At 33.3% G+C, this 22957-nt stretch overlaps 1 protein-coding gene across 1 annotated transcript in view; it reads right to left on the bottom strand.

Annotated features, from left to right (window-relative positions):
* Positions 1–22416, bottom strand: part of LOC126736937 (pentatricopeptide repeat-containing protein 2, mitochondrial-like) — a 39000-nt gene extending 16584 nt beyond the window's left edge. The window contains exon 1 of the mRNA XM_050441603.1: positions 22167–22416. Coding sequence (XP_050297560.1) covers positions 22167–22263 — 97 coding nt within the window. The 5' untranslated portion in view covers positions 22264–22416. The remainder of the gene's footprint in view (positions 1–22166) is intronic.
* Between the last annotated feature and the right edge of the window lie 541 nt (positions 22417–22957).

A 22957-nucleotide genomic window follows, 5' to 3' on the forward strand; every position in this document is an offset into this window, starting at 1 on the left:
AACGCAAGTGTCATAATGTTTAAAACAACAAAAAACAATTTCTGGCAACGAGCAAAGCTAACTTGATTTATTTCCATAATTTTTAAAGATGCATTTTATGCATAAAAGACGTTTTTTTAATTAACGATTAAACCCAAACGGTAAGATTTACGGCAAAAGTCATGGAGGAATTTTTTGTTTATAATTGATTGTTAATTAAGATAAAAACATAATTTTTTTCGTAAGTCAATGGCGTAGTACTTTTTTTTGTAAAATTGTATTAAAAATTCATCATAGCTACGCCACTGGTTGCTAAAAAAATGTAGGTAAACATCTAAAAAATGTGTTTTTATGCCATAATATCCTGTGCCAAAATTCAGTTCAATATTTTAAATCGTATTTGAAAAATTTATTAAAAACGAAAAAAAAATAAAATTTTAACACCCTGTATCTTAAAAACTAATCATTTTAGGACCCATGTTTATATGAACTTTCTGACTTAAAATCGGTCCAGGAATGTCCTTTTTAAATTATGACATACCTTTAAGTAACACCCTGTATATACAGGGTGTCTCACGACGAATAGACGCGATCGATATCTCGGAAACTACTTTTTCAAAAATTTTGAAAATTTGGCAACATGGCATAGTTGATGGGGGCTACACAACTAAAATATTTTGACAGTTGTGACGTTTCCGGTTATACCGGAAGTAGGTGTCAACTTCGTTATTTTAAATGGAACACCCTGTATATTTTTACATTTTTTACTTTTACGTGAAATTCTAAGTATATTTTGTGTATAATGTCATATACCTAAGTGTAACCGTTTTTGACATATTTTTAATTTCATGTTAAAAACTATGTTTATAAGCCCTAACATAATTACCGATTACTCCCTTTTAGTAGCCTTTATTCATTGGTTAGTTTTGGTTTTATTTTAGAGGAAGGACCACTTTAAAAGACTATTTTAATATTTGGCTAAAAAAAAGATACAGGGGGGTCAAAAACTAGCATTAAAAATTAAAATGAAAAAATCATTAAAAGTCAATTTTTTTAAATGGAAACCCCCTATTTTTATAATTTTTTCATAAAGATAATTAAAAATAAGGTTAACTTTGTATAAGGTTATCTAGTCCAAAAATTGATAGTTTCCGAAATATTGGCAGTTTAAATTTGGCCTAATATTAAAAGCCGTATAGTTGTACACGGCTCAAGGATTGTTGATTAGTTAACCAGGACGGTTGTCATAGTAACCGCTACAAGCAACAGTAAGATAATGGATTATAACAGAAATGTACACTTTTTAATTAAATTACACTTTTACGAAGAAAACTTAAATAGCAAGTAACTTATAAATTTAATGCATATAATCCATTGTCTTACTGCCGCTTCTAGCGGTTACTATGACAACCGTCCTGGTTAACTAATCAACAATCCTTGAGCCGTGTACAACTATACGGCTTTTAATATTAGGCCAAATTTAAACTGCCAATATTTCGGAAACTATCAATTTTTGGACTAGATAACCTTATACAAAGTTAACCTTATTTTTAATTATCTTTATGAAAAAATTATAAAAATAGGGGGTTTCCATTTAAAAAAATTGACTTTTAATGATTTTTTCATTTTAATTTTTAATGCTAGTTTTTGACCCCCCTGTATCTTTTTTTTAGCCAAATATTAAAATAGTCTTTTAAAGTGGTCCTTCCTCTAAAATAAAACCAAAACTAACCAATGAATAAAGGCTACTAAAAGGGAGTAATCGGTAATTATGTTAGGGCTTATAAACATAGTTTTTAACATGAAATTAAAAATATGTCAAAAACGGTTACACTTAGGTATATGACATTATACACAAAATATACTTAGAATTTCACGTAAAAGTAAAAAATGTAAAAATATACAGGGTGTTCCATTTAAAATAACGAAGTTGACACCTACTTCCGGTATAACCGGAAACGTCACAACTGTCAAAATATTTTAGTTGTGTAGCCCCCATCGACTATGCCATGTTGCCAAATTTTCAAAATTTTTGAAAAAGTAGTTTCCGAGATATCGATCGCGTCTATTCGTCGTGAGACACCCTGTATATATACATCGGCAAAAACAATGAAGAAAATTCTTAATATTTCTAAATTGTTCCATGGGTCTTTAAAAGGAATCATGTTTCGTGAGATTTTAATTATTCTTAATTAGTTTTGTTGTTTATCTTGGAAACAATTAATCGACAGTCAAATCCAGGTTCGAGCTTCTGACATTGTCAATAAAGGTGTGTTCCTAACAGAAAAGAGTATTCTTGGAAAGTGGAGAAGTGTGTTCCTGAATTTCATTACAATTTGGTGTCAGAAGTAAAGGATATTAAGACGCCAGCATTTTAGTGGACGCCATTAACAAGAAGTCAGGAGGAGGCCGCGAATTTAATGGAATTGCTATTAAGCTTGACGAGCAGAAAGTAGAATAAGAGGAAAGAAAAAACTCTTCATCCCGATCCTGGAACTGAAAGAATGATGAAAGTGAAGCCACCAAAATTCCGCGGCAAAGAAGCATAGAGTACCTACTTGCATCAGTTCGAGGCGGCTGGTAGAGGAAATTGTTGGGACAACGAATCTTACGCTATGCCTGAGAAAAGAAGCTACTGAGATATTAAGAACGGTGCCATCTGAGAATCACCTCAATTTGGATGTACTGGCGCGTACCTTAGAGATGAGATGCAGTGCAGTCCGTCTATAACAAGTGTACCAAGCCTAATTGAAATCTAGGAGACAACATAAGAAAGGACTCAGTTTGATACCGAGACAACAGTTTGAGGCCGATGTTGCTCGATTAGTAAATCTGGCTTATCCTTTCGCCCCAACGGAGTGCCGGGAACAGATTTCTATAAATTATTTTATTAATAAGGTTTGAGATCCAGATACTAACCATGCTCTTATGATAGCTCGCCATAAAAATATTTCAGAAGCTTTAGCCCCTGGACTGGAGTATGAAGCAACTTTTCAAGCAACTAGAAGGCATATTTGAAACAATAAATCAATCAAATATAAATAAAATATTCTCATTTGTAAACAAAGCAAAATCAAAACTGAACGTCCATCTCGTCCATCACGGATCCGATTCTGCTATGTGGTGCGACGTCGCCAACTGTTATTTCGCGGCTTAAGTCGGCTGTGCCGATAGTAACGCAACAGAAGCCAGACGTATTTATCAGGAAAAGTATCCGAATCGTGTCCTACCAGATAGCCGTATGTTTTCAATTATTCATCGTCGACTTATGGAAACTGGTTGTTTCAATAAAGGTACTCCGTAAGGTAGACCTCGAGCTGTCACAGCCCCTGAAATTGAGAACGCGGTGATACAAGCAATTGAAGAACGCCCTGAGACGAGTACGAGGAAGATCGCTAGAAGTCTGCATATCTGTCATCAAATTGTTTGGCGCATTTTGGTTGATTTTTTATAATACCCATACCATATTTTAAGAGTACAGGCATTACTTCGCGGAGATTTTCGAAGCACCGCGTTCTCAATTTCAGGGGTTCTGACAATTCGAAGTCTTCCTTCCGGAGTACCTCTCTTGAAACAACCAGTTTCCTTAAGTCGACGATGAATAATTGAAAAGATACGGCTATCTGGTAGGACCCTATTCGGATAGCTTCGGGCGTAGTATTTTTTTCACTAAAAAGAATATACGAAATATATATAAAGAAATATTCAAAAAAAGACCTGTAGGGACGCCACTGGCAGAGAAAATATTTTTAAAAAATATTAATTTTTTTTTTGCACTTCAAAAAATGCGTTTTGATGTATGTATCAAATTTCATAAAAATGTCTACAATATTTTTTAAATTATTATAAATTAAAACTGATTTTTTTGAAAACTTTAACACCCTGTATCTCAAAAGTTAAGACGTTTAGGACATATGTTCAGAAACACTTTTTACTTAAAATAGGTCTAGGAATCACCCATTTAAATATTAGCACGTCTTTAAGGAACACCCTGTATGTGGAGGTCTCCGATGTGATAGGCAACGTCGGGCGTGCCTCAAGGACTGCGCATTGGTCCTGACGATGTGCTGTCTTGTATTAAGAATTTAAAAGTGTTTGCTGCACCCAAGCAACTTAAAGTTTATTCGGTTTAAATAACTTTATTGTTATCCGCTGCTGGTGAATGTTCAGGATCCGATTTTCCTTCCTTTCTTCCATCCTTACATGCAACCTTCGGTAGAATAGGATCTCAGCTAAATCATCTTTAAGTACATCCTGTAGTTTCTTGAGTTTATTTATCTGCTTGGGATATCTCTTTTTTATTTTCAGTAAACATATAGAGGTAATCATATTTCGATTAAGACTAGTAAACTATTTTATGTCATTATATCTTCCAACGATTTCTTGGTTTTGTCAATTTCATTTCTTAAGTCTGCGTTCTGGAGTGTCGGCTTATTTAATTCTTACATATCACGATTGTTATAACAATAAACAGTTGAAAAAAAGTAGTCCTATGTTTGGAACCTTTTGTGTGACACTTAAATAACAGTTTTACAAACAGTTAAACAGTTTTACCACTAGCCACCAAAATCTTTATTTTTTCTCTGGACTAATAATTAGTGTTGTTTCTTTTTCTATATTTTCAAAACTCTAAAAATAAAATTCATTTGGGCACCCAAATCTGGAGTGGAGACCTATGAGGCCATTTAATATCGCCAGTCCCACTAACAAGACGGTTAGGAAAAGTATTTGTTAAAACGCTTTTAACTGAAGGTATTCTTGTGAGTTTAAAATACCATCAATAAAAAATGGCTCTATAACATGGTCGGCCAAAATACCAACGCCAAAATTCAATTTTTGAGGAATCTGAGTACAGAATTGAAAACTTCTATACTCATTTCCCCGAAACCAATATTGAACAACGGAAGGATTGTGTTTTTTCATGTCATGGGAAATAAGATTTATCCGAAAATAGAATATTTCTTCATTTTGCTTGGCCTTCTAGATCCGCCGATTTAATTCCCTGTGATTTTTGCTTTTATTGGCGGTATTTTCCATCGAAAGTTTATGTTATGTTACGTGTTGTCGGGAGACTGGACGTGTCAGTTGCGAAGCAACATTCAAGCTGTGTGTTGGTGTTTTTTTTTTATTTATCGAAGTTTTGTTTTTTGTTTATTATGGCACAACAAAATGCTGAACTGGATTTTAATGGATGTCTGTGCAGCTCCTTAGCAGCAACAAACATTTATTTTTTTTTAAATTTTTCTCAATAAAAGGATGCACGCACCATTTTCTTTTTTTTTCTATTCCGCAAATACCAATACATTGCAACCACATCCTCGTCTTCACTCGATGACATTTTGAACTAAACTGAACAACTAAACGTAGGAAACACGAAACGCGTATCTTTGGTGGAGCAACTGCATTTCGTCTGAAAATTCGCCGTCGCGTATCTTTGGTGGGACGACGGCCAAAGTCAACAGTTATCGAAAAAAATACGACCAAACATTATTATTGAAGTTCACCTTACGAGTCAGCTTATCTCTGAAAATTTTTATACAGAGCAAAATTCCATTCATTCGTGTTTTTTATTGTTGGCTGTTGACCGTGTATTTTCATAGAAACTGTATGACAGTTGTACGCCAAACAGATATTGTCAAGTGTGAAGTTGTGAAGTGTACGAGCAAAGTTGCGGTTTTCACAATGATAAAGTTAACGGAACGAGAAAAAATAGAAATTCTGTGCATGGTTGGATTTGGTGAGAACACGTACTCAAAAAGAAGCTGTTTCGTGTGTTTTTAATATTAAATTAATTAAAAAAAAACTGTTTCTGGGAAAGTTAGTAGTTTTTAATCCCTCCCCGATTGTTCGTATTTTAAAATACTTGTTATCTCAGAAAAAGCACAGATTTTGATTGTTCCCATTGCGCGCCAAAAACATTGTTTACATCGGAATCCGTCCGCGGCGTTCCCGATTGGAGTTGCACCAAACTCCAATCGGGAACGCAAATGCAAAGTGTCGTTTTCTAATGATTATAGTATTTTGGATTATAACATTTGGGCTTAGAAAACTTTTTATAATAATTCTGACTCATTTGCTTGTTGGAAATCTTTATTTGTGAAGACTTTTTGACAATAATGTTATTTCTACCTTTTTACATATTTTTTGAGGTATCTAAAATTTGAAACCATGCTTTACTTAATTACAAAGATATTAATATCGAACCACTCATGTTAAGACAGGAAAAAAAAAATCTTCTGTTGCAAGTGCGAATATAGTTTGAGACTATCATAGCTATTTTAAATAAAGATGTATAAACATGTCTGAAGTTGCAAAAATAAATAAAAATAAATTTAAATGTTGTTCAAGTAAAAACCATGGTTACTATTGTTGTGCAATTTGCTTAGGAATTTTCCATACAAGCTGTGGGAAGATTTTAAAAATCACAAAAAGATAAGCGATACCAGGATATATTGCTCTGAAAAGTGTTTTCTTGAAAAAAATTTAAATGACCAAAATCTTAAAAATGTGCAAAGTAAAATAGATAGTTTGTTACAATCAGCCACTATCTTAAAAAGAAACTGTCAAATAAAGAATAGGAATTTACTGCTACAGTCGAACAAAAAGATGACATTATTAACTTTCTTAGAGCAGAGGTTGACCGTTTATCAGATGAAATAGATAAACATTATGCAAGTCCATTACACATAACAGACATGGTCCATAAAAAATACAAACGTTCTGTTAATAATAAAGCAAGAGTGAAGATTTTACAGTACTAGCTTAGGATTTCTCATCCGAAGACCCAACTTTATAAATATATTAAACAATTATTTATAGGATAAAAATGTATAACCATTTGCAAGTAATAGTAATGCTAGCAATATATATATATATATATATATAATTTAGTATCATATATAGTATCTTAAGAATTAAAGGAACAATTACTATCAATAAGAAAGTATTTCTTTCGTCAACACATCTAGTTCCAAAATTAGTTTCTTTACTTATATATTCTTTTATCATTTCAGCCTTAACATGTTCTTCAATCCTGTTAATATGAATGCAAGCCCTTCCTTTAGCCGCCATAAATCCGTTTGATTGAGTATCCGGTCCACTAGGTGCATCTTTCATCTTTTTTTTTTTTAATTTCTTTTGGTGGTATCTTCTATAGAGTTTCTAAATCATCGGAATGTGGTGTCTTCTGTTGGCAGTACTAGGTAAAGTCCAAATCAGATCGAATCTTTGCTTGCTTGATTTGCCTTGTTGCCATATTGCTGTAAGAAACTGGTTGTTTTCTATAAAGTGATTTTTAGAAAAAAAACATATAAAATCTAACAATAGATTCAAAATGTTAATTATTAATTTCTAGAACATTATTTTTATCCTGTACCTCTTTTAAGGTTTCCTTGAGGTAATTGCTTAACATTAAATCATTGTCCAGTTCAGTCTTGCTGACATCCTCTTGTTTTGTTTGTTTTCCATTTTCCTGAAGCTTTTCATTTGACATTTTTTTTTCTTTTTCCTGAAGCTTTTCCTTTAACATTTTTTGTTCTTTTTTCATCTTATCATTTTAAAGATAGCCGCGAGATGTCCTCTAAATGCCCCGAGAGCTTACTCGAGAGCATACTGGCTTTGAGATGGATGAGCACGTGAGTGCGACTCGTGAGATTCTGCTTCAAAAACTTAGGTTCTATGATGTCTCTGTCAATAGTTGCTGGTTGATAAAATCTCTATGAAAGGAAGCAGAGGTAGGACTCTGTAACGCAAATAGCGATAGATAAACTCTTTATTCTCTATCTCTATGGTATTTCGTATTCTGTAACGCCGTTCGGGCTTTTTCGTTACAGAACGAATATAGACGACCTCGCTTTCTTAAGCGACAACGAAAAGAACCTTTCTATTGTAAAGATATTATTTTCTTCCTTTTTTAGCGTGTATTGTGGGAAAGAATAAACTATTGGCTTAATTATTTGGATTTGGCACCGACTCCTCGTCCGTGTGCCATGAACGGGGAAATTTTATTAGGAGGGAGAAAAAATTTAACGTGCGATGGACGGGAGTCACTACCTGATTTTTTTAAAGTGTTATGTCATGATTTATTTTCAGTTTTTCGTTTTTGATTTATATTTGTATTCTGTGATTTAGGGTAAAAAGAAAAGGAGAAATCAAATTATTTTACTAGGTAAGTACTCATCCATTCCCTCAAGTAAATAATATCCTATGTAAAATTAAACCTTGCAATTGCAAATCATTATAGATAAAAAGTTGGTATACATCATAATATTATTTCTGTTAACGTCCTATAATACCTATTATATGCCTTTGAATATCTTAGCTTCTTTAGAAGAAACTATGTTTGGAATAAACTTAAATTGTTCCAGACTAGCTTTTAATGCCATTTTTTATCAACTCATTATTGTTGTTACAGATATGGAGAATCAAAGTAGAGCAACTAAAACCAATCCATCGCAATGGGCTGTGCTGGATTGGTATAAAATTAAAAAAAAGTCAAAATGTCAATATTGTCAATGTCATTTTCTTCTTCTTGTATTCACAAATGGACTATGCTCAACTGTCTGATGATTTTAGAATAGATAATTATCGAATTCTCTATGCCCGAGCAACAACGAAGTTTATAAGGAAATGTTTATAGAGTGCCAAGGCATTAAGCGATCTTTGTCTCTTCGCTTCCTTCTCTAAATAGAGAAAATTTACAGTCCCACGCCAGGTTACTTATTTTCAGGGCGAGGTCTCGGATGAGAGGACAGTAGCACATGGGGTTCCTCAGAGATCTATATTGTGATCGCTACTTTTTCTGATATATGTTAATGACATCAGTTCTGCTCTACCACAATCTGTCTTAACTCTACACGCCGCTAATGATACAAGCTTTCAAATAAATCAAACCGACCTCACCACAATCAAATGTAGAAATGCATCGTTGAGACCGTGAGGGACTGGTTTACAGCTAATAAACTTAATCCTAATCGTAGCAAGACCAAAAACATGGTGTTTTCACTTAGATCTCATGACATGGAGAAAGTCGACAGTGGGGTAAAGTTTCTGGGTATACTTTGGGTTCTAAAATGACCTTCTAAAGTTGATGCATCAATGCATTGTCTCGTTTGATGCAATATCAAAAAGGATAAGCTCTGCGATTTTCGTGTTGAGAAATCTGATTCGGACAGTCGATTTGGCATCGATTTGGTTGCTTACCATGCATAGGTTCATTCCGTATATACATACAGGATGTTCATTTGAAAACTTCCCACCACGGATTTATCGAAAACCACTGTTTAAAAAAAAAAACGCCGAAATACGTCAAAAAGTTTGTCAAGGGGGACAACTTTCTGACCTAAAATTACTTCACCCCCTTTCACCCATTGCCCCCCAGAGTCATCCCCTTACAAATTTTAAATGGCAAGGGATATCGAGTAATAGGTTGTTTAAAATGTCTTTCGAAGTCTTTTATTTTGAAGTTTGATTTTTTTAAATCGGTCGATTCGTTTTCGAGACAATTAGAAAAATCTTTGTTTATCTTAATTTGTTCAGTTAGAAAACAAAAACATGAAAATATCACTTTTTATTTCAATAAGTGTTTAAAATGTTGCCCGTTTTTGGCCAAACAATGATATAGGCGATGATCAAATTCCTGACGGACATTTTTAAAAACATGTTGTGGGATATCATGGCAGCTGTCGATGATGCGTGGACGAAGTTCATCCAAACTTTCAGGTTGGGGAGTAAACACAATAGATTTCAAATAGAATTCAAGATTTCAAGACCCCATAAAAAAAGTATAACGGCGTTATATCAGGAGATCTAGCAGGCCATTCTATAGGCCCCCTTCGCCCTATCCATTTATCTGGAAACTCGTCGTCTAGTCATTGCCGAACGGGAAGAACATAGTGAGGAGGAGCGCCGTCTTGCTGGAAATATATTTCAGCCTCATCAAGTATAGGGTTTCCATCATCATCGATTTGGTTTTCAATGGATTCAGTGATAAGCGGATTGATGGTATTTTCCAACATATCCAAATAAATGTCCCCATTTAAATTTCCGTTAATAAATAAAGGCCCAATCACTTTATTTTCTAAAATGCCTGCCCATACATTAATTTTTTGAGGGTACTGGGTATGCCCTTCTACAAATGCATGAGAATTTTCATTGCTCCAATATCTACAGTTATGCTTATTAACAAATTAGATTTAATTTTTAGATAATTTAGATAAAATGTGCATTCATCGCTGAAGCAGATATTATTTACATGAATAGTTTTATCATTAATCGCTTCAGTAATTTTTTCACAAAACTCAACTCGCTTATCGAAATCGTCTTCGGTTAACTCTTGCAATATTTTCATTTTGAATGGATGAAATTTATGAAGTTTGGTAGCTGTGTGAATAGCGCCTAATGAAATACCAGTGGCAGCAACAATTTTGTGTAATGAAGTATTAGGATTTATTCCAAAACGACCCAAAACTTCAACTTGAGCGGCATCATCCAAAATTCGCCGATGATCACGTTTCTTATTTGCAACAGATCCAGTTTCAGTAAACTTAGTAACAAGGTCCAAAACATACCTATGCGAAGTTATCTTCTCCGGATGTCTGGCGTTAAACGTGACGGCAGTTTGCCGAGCACATTGATTTTGTGCACCATAAATTAGGATAATTTCCACTCTTTCGGCTAGTGTGTAAACCATTTTGGAAGTAAAATCTTCATTTCAACAAATAAATGTTCACTATTCCAAGACTGTCACAAATGTAACGGCAAAATAAATTCTTTATTTTCCTTAGCAACTATAAATAACTAAGCAGGTATAACAATAAATACAGTTCGCCCAGGATATCTGTGTTGATGAAAAGAATGTGGAAAAAAATTCAGGTTATTATTTAGTTTTTTCCACGTCTTCGGAATTGCTGTTTATGTTGGTAGTTTCCGTTTTAAATTATAAACGAATTGTAGATTTGGCAAACCCTAACGGGCAACATTTTGAACACTAATTGAAATAAAAACTGATATTTTCATGTTTTTATTTTCTATCTGACCAAATTAAGATAAACAAAGATTTTTCTAATTTTCTCGAAAACGAATCGACCGATTTAAAAAAATCAAATCAAAAAAATCAATTTAAAAAAGACCTTTTAAACAAGCTATTACTCGATACCCCTTGCCATTTAAAATTTTTAAGGGGATGACCCTGTGGGGCAGAGGGTAAAAGGGGGTGAAGTAATTTTAGGTTAGAAAGTTGTCCTCCTTGACAAACCTTTTGACGTATTTCGGCGTTTTTTTTTTTAAACAGTGGTTTTCGATAAATCTGTTGTGGGAAGTTTTCAAATGAACACCCTGTATGGCCTGCTTGCCTGGGGACATTCAGCACATACTATCAGAACTTTTGGACTGCAGAGGAGAGCAGTTCGAGTCTTGGCTCAGATTGAATACTGACATAATGTACAACCTTTCTTCCAAAACCTAATATTTATGAATGTCTGATATATGTACATAAAAATAAAAGTGTCAGATGTCCATCGTCATGACAGTAGAACACACCAAAATTTTAGAATAGAATTCCATAGATTACATAAGTCATGCAACTCCACCCCATATTTTGCTCAATTTTTGTTTAATAAACTATTACATGAAACTCTTTTTAAGCCTAAAATCAAAAACTACTTCCTTAAAAAAGCTTTCTTTGGTGTAAATGAATTTATAGCATGAGTAATTAATTAATTAAACAAAAGTTTTTAATTAATAATTTAATTAATAGTTACAATAAACAAAAGTTTTTACTACTGAAAATGGCCTGTATATATTTCATGAATAAATTTGATTTTTGCGCCTTTGTTCTTCATGAAATTTCAGATAACAGACAGATTTCAGACAAATTTCCTGTCCTTTAACTCCAACACTATTTCTTCTGTAATTATTTCTACGCCTAAACAGGACTTATAAATGTAATGACAAATAAATGCATCACAAATATTACAAGAGGAAATCCTTTTCTGTTCAGTTGGTTAATGATCATCATAGAAAATTTGGCACCTTACCTGACTTCACTCACAGTTTGTTTTTGCTTATTAACCATTTAATAACATTAACTAGTAACAATTATTATAATAATAAACCCCGTGGGGGATCGAGGTCAAAGAATAGTCTCCCGGTATATTCTGCCTGTCGTAAAGGTAACTAACGGCGCTGGACATAACAGCACGCGGACCATCTGTGGCAGGGTGCTAAGGGCTTCTGCCATACAAGAAACTACAGCTCCACTACAACCCCAGTTGCACAGGGTCAAATACCAACCAGGACTCAACATGCTGAAGGTGTTGCGCAGGAACCTCAGCCAGTGTTCACTCAAGCAGGGTTACCTAGACAGCGCTTAAAATGCACATCTGCCATCAAGAAATCTATAATGCACATTTTCTTTAAGGTAACAAATCTGGGCAACAACTGATATTATCCAAAATATCCAAATATGAACGTGACTGAGCAGAGAGTCGCTGACTAATAGCGCTTTATTCTTAGAAACAACATGATCCCAGAAACGCGAATTAACTCTATTAAAAGGGAAATTGCAGCAGAATAAATTATCAACAGGCCTTAAATAAACGAAGGGACAATTTGCAGGACAATGCCGACCAAGAGAGAACAGAAGCAGAAGAAAACTTACACCCAACCTTAGACCAACTCTTTCCACACTTCTTGTTAATGCTGCTAACTTAATTATACCTGATTACAGTTACGTAATATGCTACTGTGCAGCTACCGCTGTTATTAAAACCCTTGGATTAAAAATAATAAATAACCACCAAAGTGTTACACGTAATGAAAAACTGACACGGCCATGGGAAAAGAAATTCAAAAAAAGCTTGAAGATATTGGGAAAGACATTGGCCGGCTAAAGGAATATATTGAAGGTATCAGAACCAGAAAAGTATAAAAAAGAGTAGGGAAAATAATGCGTCAGACCGTAGCCGATCGAGAGTTTTAGCCGTGACACTGGTTTCGTGGCGTCAAAATTGAAGCCGAGAATTGAAACGACTAAATGAAGATACCGCAGGACCTAATATTTTACATTTTACAAGATAATATATTTTTTTTATCATTACGTATTTTTAGGTATATGATAAATGTTTTAAATATTTTTTATTATTTATTTTATTGGAAAAATATACATAAACGGTGTTTCAAATTCGTCTACCCTCAAAATATGAAAATGGATAATTTACCCCAAAGTTGCACATTATTTACTTGTAAAAGAATATGCCATATAAAAAAATATATATATTATATTTTATGTGGTTTTGAAGATTATTGAAAAAAAAAAACAAATTTTCAAAAACTTATTCTTGACACTTTTCTGGGTTATATTGGTTGCTATGGGAAAGTTTTTGCATTGCTGTATTACTTTTTTGTAAAAATTTTAATGCCGAAAACAAAATTAGGTAGGTACCTACGCCAAATTTTTGTTGCTTATTTAAAAAATCGAAAATTTTAATGATTCCGAAGATAATCAAAAAAAAAAACAAAAAAAAAATTTTTAAATCCATTTTAATTTTTTCTGAGCTTAAACAGGAATGCAGTAAGAGGTAGGCATTATTCTAAATAAAATTAAGATTGTAAAATGTAAGTTAAAAATAAAATTGTCAATTTATCCACCTAATTTAAATACCGAATTTTTATTCTTTTTAAAACTCAAAGCGAATATCAAAATAGTTTGGTAGTTTAAAATTTTAAATGCGTAATCTTACTATAAACTACAATAATAACTGCAGTAAAATATTATTTCGAATCAACGCAAAATATGTGCCCCAGCGCGGAATTTTTGTCATCGCAATGCGGTCGTCGCCTCGCATGATTTCGGCTTCTGTTGTGAGGTATCGATGGAAGAGGGATAAGTGTCCAGGCTAGAACTATCGATCGGCTACGATCGGCTACGGTCAGACCCAACAACATACACAGTAGGACCCAGAAAACTGTACTCTGGAAAAATGCCTAGACACCCTTAAACAAAAGTTATCTATTTTTTCAGATCGCTTAAGAAGGTATAAATCTAAATACTAAAAGGAAACAAGATAATTTACTTTTTCAACGCTCAGAGAAGCAATTCTATCGAAAGCTTAGCGACACTTCTCCAACAAACACTCTCATTAGCATTTACCCCACTAAAGAAAACATCAAGGAGTCCTGGGGCACTCAATTAGCAACACCTTGTGATTGCAACCTCGACAATGAATGGCTGACTGAAGAACAAGGAAAGTGTCAAACATATAATCCCATTGCATTTTTACCAGTTGACGAAGTCAAACGAAGTGACTAACGTCATAAAAAAGCTACATAACTGGAAAACCTCCAGGATGAGATCACATCCAAAATTACTGGATTGACAAATTGTGGTCAACACATCAACAACTGACCGACCTTTTAAATGACGTGCTTTTGAATCCCCAGAATTTTTTAACAGAAGTTACCACTTACTCCTTGTCCAAAGACTGCCAAAACACTCAAGATCCGGCTAAATATCGGCCAACAACATGTTTACCCACACTCTATAAACCAATTACATTACAGAACGTATTTACAGACATTGTTTCCAAAATAGCATCATAGCGGCTCGACAGACAGGATGTACAGAGGTGCCATGGGGTGTAAAAAACAACTACTCATTGACTCATACCCCATACATACCTTTTCGCAGCATACATTGATTACCGAAAAGCTTTTGATGCAGTTACTCACACAATAGCTTATTAATGTACTTCTATTATCTTTGATGTGTCGCAGATGCCGCACTAAATAGTCCGTGCGCCTATGTCGTATTAACTAAAATCTAACTTACAAACACTCCCAGCACTCACCAACTTCTTACCTCTTTTTAGCCAGGTTACTAAACAAAGATAAAACGCCTGCGTTCTGGCAATTCCTACTTTAGGCTTTGTGCAAGTGATTGTGTATCTCTCTCTGATTTTGAGGATTACGGAGCCGTACCCAGATAATAATAATAATATATTTTTGGGCTGTTTTTGTATTACTTTCATCGTGTTTTTAAAGAGATCTTTAAGGATGGGTCTATCGCCTTTAAAATAGTTCTGTTTTATGGGTCTATCACCTTTAATAGTTGGGAGAGGGGTTATGTGAGGTTATTATTATTTGATGGGTTTTGCTTTTTACACGTTTACGAAAGTGGAGAGTATGAGGAATTTAGAATTTGGCCTGTATTCGTCTAATTTTTTTGCAGTTTTTACTGTGAGGATTTTTTTTTATTTGTGTTTGTGGATTTGTTTTGGTATTATACCTAAAGGCCTTAAAATGTTTCGACCCTGGGGAAAATAGGCAGGAAAATTTGGCAAATGAGGAGTTAAGTGCCTATGCGCGTTTATGGTGACCGTGGGTGCACAAGAAAGGCAATAACATTTTCTACTGTTGAGGAAGCAGAGGAAGGCGCAAGAAAGGGACTACAGGGGAAAATCAAGCAGTTTTAAAATGTTATTGTTTAAGTACAGACGGAAATTTTTCCAAATGTCTATAACAATCTAAGCAATGATCCTCAATTCACAAAAGCACTACAATGCTTTGCAAAAAACATTTATATTGTCAAATTGCTAAGTGAAGTTGTGTATTCTAAATACAAAAATAATGAGGGTCTGACCATATAGTTAAGGAAACCTTATCGGCGAGGGAGAAACATTTCTCAGTCTCAACCTTGCGGAGATACCTAATAAAACTTGGATTTAAGTTTAAGATGGGGTTGCTGTAATGGAAAGTACTCGAATTGTCAGGTACCGTATAGAATATTTGGAGAAAATTTAAAAATTTTGGGAGGAAGAAAGATCCATATATTATTTAGAAACATGGTATGATACATTTATGATTTTCACTTCTGGGAAAAGTCCCTTTTTTACCATAATAACGAAACCATATTTTTATTAATTAAACAAGTTTAAAATTTTGTTTTTTACAGCTTACTGCCCTTGTTGTTCTTCAGGGACACAATAAAGTCTGCCTCTCCCTCCATTCTCTAGGAAAAAACCCTTTTTTGCTATGGAAATTTAAAATTATTTTTTTTACAGTTACTGCCACACTTGTTCTGTCCCAGAGAGGCAAGACTACTTCTTTCATAATTCACTGGAAGAGAAAAGGCTATTTTACATCTGAGTTGTTTTGATTTAAAAAAGAATATTGTAAATTTATTATTATTAAGAATTAGTTTTAGTATCCCTATGCTTCGGTGCGAGATAAAGTTTTGTAACTAAACTGTAATTTTAGGATCCAGTATACTTAAAATGTAGTGTTTTGTATAAGATTTTTAGTTTTTAGTATAAGCATTTCTTTTTGTTAATTTTCATCTAATCTCTCCTATTATGCACAATAACTAAATATGAGGCAAACAAATTAATAAATATTACATACAAAGTGTGTGTTTTTTTTATAAGTAAAACTTGTAATAATAAATATTACATACAAAGTGTGTGTTTTTTTTATAAGTAAAACTTGTGTCTTTTATATGCTTAAGATATAAACGGCTTGGTTTTTAATGCAAAAGTTTATTTTAAAAAATATACTTCTACTTTTCTGACTACATAATTACTTTTTATCAAAAAATGTTGGTACTAAATATAGAGATGGGGTTTTCATGAGTAAGTTATTATAATAATATATCATAATATGTATAAATTTAAAAAAAACTGTAATAAAGGACATTGAATGTGGCAGCCAAAATCCCCGTTAATAATAACCACCAAATAAAAATAAATCTCAATACCCCAAAAAAAGGAAATATATAAAATTTGAAGACAAACCAAAACATTTTACCCTTTTGTGTCAAAAAGTAAATCTTTAATGCCATAATCCACAGAATAAATTGTACCACCTATTCTCTTATCACTTATTATAAACACCTCACTGATGGAGCTAAAAACTAAATTTATTAAATTAAAATTTTTGGTTAAACTGATTTTACGTACTTAAAACTTATCTTTAAATTAAATATTATCTTGCTGCTTATTATATCTATTATATTATACTATTATATCAACTATCCTGAATTTCTAGGTTTATAAAACTAAACCCAAAAATCCCGAATAATAAAATTTTAAATACAGATAAATTTTAAGGCCCGGCCTGTGCATCTTTTCACGCTTGAGTGGCTGGGACTGAGGTCAGACGTCTAACAAAATAGTACGTGGGCGTTTGTAGTCAAATTTTATGAATCAAATGTATAAATTTAAAAAAAAATGTTTAAAACGTTTATTTATTTCATGGAATTATTAAATATCGCTTAAAATATTACTTTGTGACTCCACATAAAATTTTGCGATTTAAACATGCATGCCATGTGACAATACAAGCAACACTGGCACACGGACTATTCGCGGCCCATCAAAGATTTTAATAGATCTCTGAACTGGACTTGTCCAAGTTTTGGCCTAAAAAAGGATAAAAGAGAACTAAACATCTACTTTATATGGATGACTTAAATATTCCTGCCACAACACGAAATCAACTGGATCAGATGCTTAAAATAGTGGATAATTCTCTTCCCGATGATATAGGAATGACCTTTGGATTAGATAAGTGCCGAACTGTGAACATTATTTAGAGTAAACTACAACCAAGTGACTTTCAAACAAAAAACGGTAGGATAATGCTATGGACGAAGAAGAATCCTACAAATATCTAGGAATAAAGCAGGCACAAAGAATAGACCATAGAACTATAAAGAATGAGCTGACAACTAAGTTCACTACAAGAATGCGACGAATCCCTAAAACAAGTCTAGCAGAAACTTATTTCAAGTTATTAATTAGTACAGAGTCAGTTCATTAACTTACTCTTTTGGTATTATAAGATGGACTAAAACGGACATAAAAAATTTGCAAATAAAGGCTAGAACACTCCTAAAGAAAGCCAATAAGTATCACCCGCGCAGTACCTTAGAACGAACTACGCTACCTCGACATATAGGAGGATGAGGAATGGCGGACATAGGAAAGACACTAACTCAGCAAATTAGTAACTTGCGACCTTTTTCTTAAGAATGGCTGAAACATCAAACATTCATGCCGTATGTGAAGCAGAAGATTCAAGAACAAGAATATGTACTGGTTGACTTCGGGACAACTTTTTCCTGAAAATGAAGGGTTACTTATAACTATCCAAGACCAAGTAATGCCAACAAGAAATTATTTGAAGTTTGTCATAGGTGACCCAATGGTACAAATTGACAGATGTAAGTATGTATGTGAGACTTTTGCACCACCGGAATATAAAGAACGGCATGAGCTAGTTGCAAACATACTGCATCAAGAGCTCACAGAAAAACTAAACCTCATCAGCCAAGGTACCATATTATAACTATAAGTCCAAACCAGTTCTTGAAAATGAGCAACACAAACTGTATTGGGATCACAAGGTACTTACAGACCAATGAGTAGGACAGACCTAATATTAATTGATAAAATTTGTAGGAAGATTGATGTAGCTATTCATAATAATAACCTATGAGCGAAACATAATGAAAAGATAGTTAAGTACACGGATCTAGAACACCAAATACGAAGACAACGGGAAATGAGAGAAGGGCAGACAATTTCAATAATTGTGTTAACAGGAGTAATACCAAAGAGCCTGATTTAAAAAATAAAACTGCTTAACCTTAAGGAAAGCATCTATAAACTAATGCAGAAGTGGCCGAATCGTCAGAAAGTTCTGTGATAACGTCAACTAGGTTAATCAACCTATCATGTAATTTTAGTTTTTATGTAAATTAAGGAAAAAAACAGAGTTCGATAACATGAAAAGGATTCCATCAAAGCTTCATTCTTCTGAAGCTCTGAGATATCTGGGATTAAGTGTATGATCCTCCTTCTCCAGGGGGAAGTGTGATTGGCATTTGGCATGAAATCTATAATAATAATAAATCGGCTTTTATTTCAATAATTATAAAATATTTTTGTCTTACAAAAAGGGCAAAGTTTATCATGACAAAAGCCAGTCAACTAGTCTTCCAGTTAACCCTTAGTGTGGAATAATTTATGTTTTTCTTTAATATTATTGCTATACTTGCACTTCATTCTTAGAGTTATATAGTTTTTTATGAAAAAATTTGCATCACCCCAGCCATGTCTCATTAATAGGTACTATGTCTAGATTGTGTTTATTTAAGAACAATTAAATCTGTTCTATTTGAAATAATGCAGTAGATATTCCATTTATATTATAATATATTTCCAGTTTTAATGTTTTTGTAGTTGTTTTGGTCCGTTGTTTATTATTTCATTATTGTTAATTTCCTGTGTATATTATAACTAAGGTATTTAGTGTATTTAATGTAAGCATGAAAACCAAAAAGATAAGTCTTATTTTTTATTGAGTTTTGTGAGATGGTTTAAAATTCCATATCATCTTCAACCTCACTTATTTTATATGATTTGATTGTTTTTTAAAAATTTTAAAAACCTACAAAGTTTTGACATCCAGTGCATTCATTTCAAAACAAACCACCCCTAATAACTTCTGAAAAAAACATGTCAATCTAGATATACAAGGGGTTTTTTAATTTTATATTTGACAAAGTTTTGTGAATCACCTCACCTCCAGCTAACTTCACTTTGATATGTCAAATGGGAACCCCCATCCCATCATGTGACACATCAATGTAAGCAGTATTAAAATGTCTATTCAACTGTGCCAAAAAAAAATTAAATTCATAAAAATGTCTGGCAATAATGGATATTTTATCCACGTCAAACATGTCGACGTTTTGTATTTCAAATGGCTACCCTAAGTGTGATACATCATTTTAAAGGGCATTCAATCTTCTATCTAACCAAACCGAAAAAAAATCGGTTGACGTACAAGCAAATAGTATGCAAAATGTGGTAATAAAAGACATTTTATCAACTTAAACTTTGGTAAGGCAAACAGTTGCATTATAGTGTCACACATTCTTTTAAATGGCAAACATTTGTTATTTTCCCACAAAGAATAGATGAATATTTAAAAATATATATTTGGACTCAATGAACTGTTTATTACCATAAATTTTTACTGGTAAATCGCTTGAACTTGCATCAATTTTTTTGGTGAAGTAAGATGTAAATTTTTTAATATCATAAAAGGTCTTGTGGATGAAAAAGTCTTTGATAAATTTTTTATACTTTATGAGAGGGGTAGTTCACATATTGTGGATGTCAATTTATTAAAGAATGTTATCCCATAAGAATTTAGTCCATCCAGACTTCTCTAGAGTCTCCTATAGAAAGGAACACGATTCTGTCCACCTGTGGTTTCATACTGATAAACCTCATTATGTCTGAGATGTAGATGGAAACTTTCTTTGGTAAAATTAGGGCTTTCAAAAATATATAGAAGTGGTAGAGCTAATATCTGAAAATCTATGAAACCTCTTTAATTCTCACCACCCTCCTCTGAAAATAAAATGCATTCTGAGCACCAGCATGATGAACCCAGATGAGGATGGCATAACTTGTGGAAATGAAAAAGAGAAAAATAGGCATGTTTCAGAACAGAATTAGAGTCACATTCAAAAAGTCTTCTTGTAAGAAAAGTGGTAGACCCAAGCTTTTTGACTAAGGATTCTGTCTGCGATTTCTAAAGAAGACCAGGATCAAGATGCACCCCTCTTTAATATTACATCCTCAGTACTAGGCCCAGTTCGAAGGGCTCTTGTGGAAATCATGGTATGTGTTTTTTCAGCATTACCATTAAGGAGAAGTTCATTTGCTGCAAACCACTGTTTAGCCCTCAAGACTGCCTCCCCAGACACCTCCAGAGGAGTAGTTGAATCTGTCAGTGCACAAGTAAAAGTTGTGTCATCTGCAAAGATAAAGAAGCAGCATTCCTGATAAACTTGTGGCAGGTTGTTTATATATAAGAAATAATAGTGGTCCAAGTATTGGCGTTTGAGGAACTCTCACCTTAATCACTCTCTCAGGCAAGTCCACACCATCCAGCTGCACTCTTTGCATTCTATTTGTAAGGTAGCTGGAAATCAATTGAATGCTCTTCCCGCTAAAGTTATATTTCTTTAGCTATTTTAAAAGTATAAAGTTCTGGGAAACACAATCAAAACTTATGTTACAGAATGTAATTGACAGGTAACAATGACTCTCAAATGCATCCTCAATCCTTTTTAACTAAATCCAGAATAGTCCAGGTTCTATTATAATTCTTTCTAAAACCAAAATAACTGTCCATAAAAAGATTTCTAGATTCGAAACATGTTACCATTCTCAGTGCTATTCCTTTTTAAAAAAACTTTGAAATTATAGTAAGAAGTGATGTGTGTCTATAATTAGAGAGATCTGAAAAATCACTTTTTTTGAAAATAGGTTCAATCACAACTCTCTCTAAAGAATAAGGAAAGAAGCTAAGTCTGCAGAGAGGCCAAAAGTACCTCCTTTTTTTTGCTAGTCCCATCAAAATATCTCTGATCTCATTGGGTGAAACCTCTAAACTGAAACTCTTCTCACGCCTCAAGCAATGCAATATGAAAACCTAGAGGATTCAGGGTAGATGGATTAATGTGGCTTTTCAGATAATGGACAATGTTAGCCAAAAAAATTATTACACTAATCAGAAAAAACCAGTATATTTACCTCACTACTAGACTTATTTTTATGGTCATTAATAATACCCCACATATACTTAATTGGATTGGAAGCAGTTTTAATCAAGTTGTCATTTGCTTTAATTTAATGCTTGGTGTAATAAAACATGCAAAATAAAAAAATACCTATAGGCAAAGATATTGATAAGCATTGAGAACAAATAAGATACAAAGATACATAACTTTGCTTACCAATACACTAATAAATAAACATGTAAAAAGTGTAATAACAATGAAAAATACAAAATAAAGACATGTCGAACAACCTTAGAGAAGGTGAATTGTAAATATTTCAAAGATTATGTAAAAATAAATGTTAGGAACCTTCAGTGAATTAAGATATAATACATAGTATGAACAATACAAATTACTAAGTTAGTATGAGAGATATGATCTCAATAAACATTTAAATTGCACAACTCTACTTATGGTATATGGGTTACTATTATTTGTTAGCATTTTAAGCTAGCAACTAACAGCACTTTATAAAATAGAAGGATGAAAATTAAAACAAAATATACCTAAGGGGGCTGGTTGGTTATATAACATATGAAAAAAAAAGGCTTACCTTGTGCATATAGAGCAGCCAGGCCTAAATTATTGTTTCGAGCTAGGTAGTGTATGGAAACAGATTTCCTTAGCACTGTAAATAGTGTATTTGCCATTTTCAAATAACTTATTTTATCTGCGAAAATGAGGACAAATAATATAAAAATGTGGTTTTGTTTATACACAGAAGATTTTTTAGGTTAGGTCGTGACGCTTGGGGCGGACAGAGGTGTAGCAACACTCCGCCCCAGACAACCGGCAACACTGGCATCAGCTGATGAGTGATGACCGTCAACGTCAGAAACCAGGAACGTCGATAAAAATGGGGGGTGGCAGAGAAAAAAACGACAACGATCTCGACGCGACTTTCGATCCGTTTAGAATGTAGTTAGTAATTACATGACGCTAGTTAGTTTAAGTTTTATGTAGTTTAGTGTTAATAAATAGTTTAAACTAAACCGTGTGCTTATTTGCTTGCCGCAACAGCCACACGCTTTAGCCTCTTAAATTAAAACTCGTAGACGAGGTAAGAGAGGATCAGGATACAGTGGCGAAGCGTGAACTTTTTTTTCGGGTAGACAAACAATAAAAATCGTTAATTAGAAAAAATGTGTTTTTAATATTTATTTTAATGAAATAGAGAATAAAAGCGCATGAAATATTAACTCAAAGAGAAAAATTAAGTAGTTATATAAAAAAGAAAAAAATAATTTCTATTAGCATAAGAAGATATATAAATAAAAATAAATACTACTTACAAAAAAACACAACAAAGGTATAACTTATAAATCCATAATATCCATTATTTTA

This window comes from Anthonomus grandis, chromosome 5 (assembly GCF_022605725.1).
Source record: "Anthonomus grandis grandis chromosome 5, icAntGran1.3, whole genome shotgun sequence".
Classification (NCBI taxonomy): Eukaryota; Metazoa; Arthropoda; class Insecta; order Coleoptera; family Curculionidae; genus Anthonomus; species Anthonomus grandis.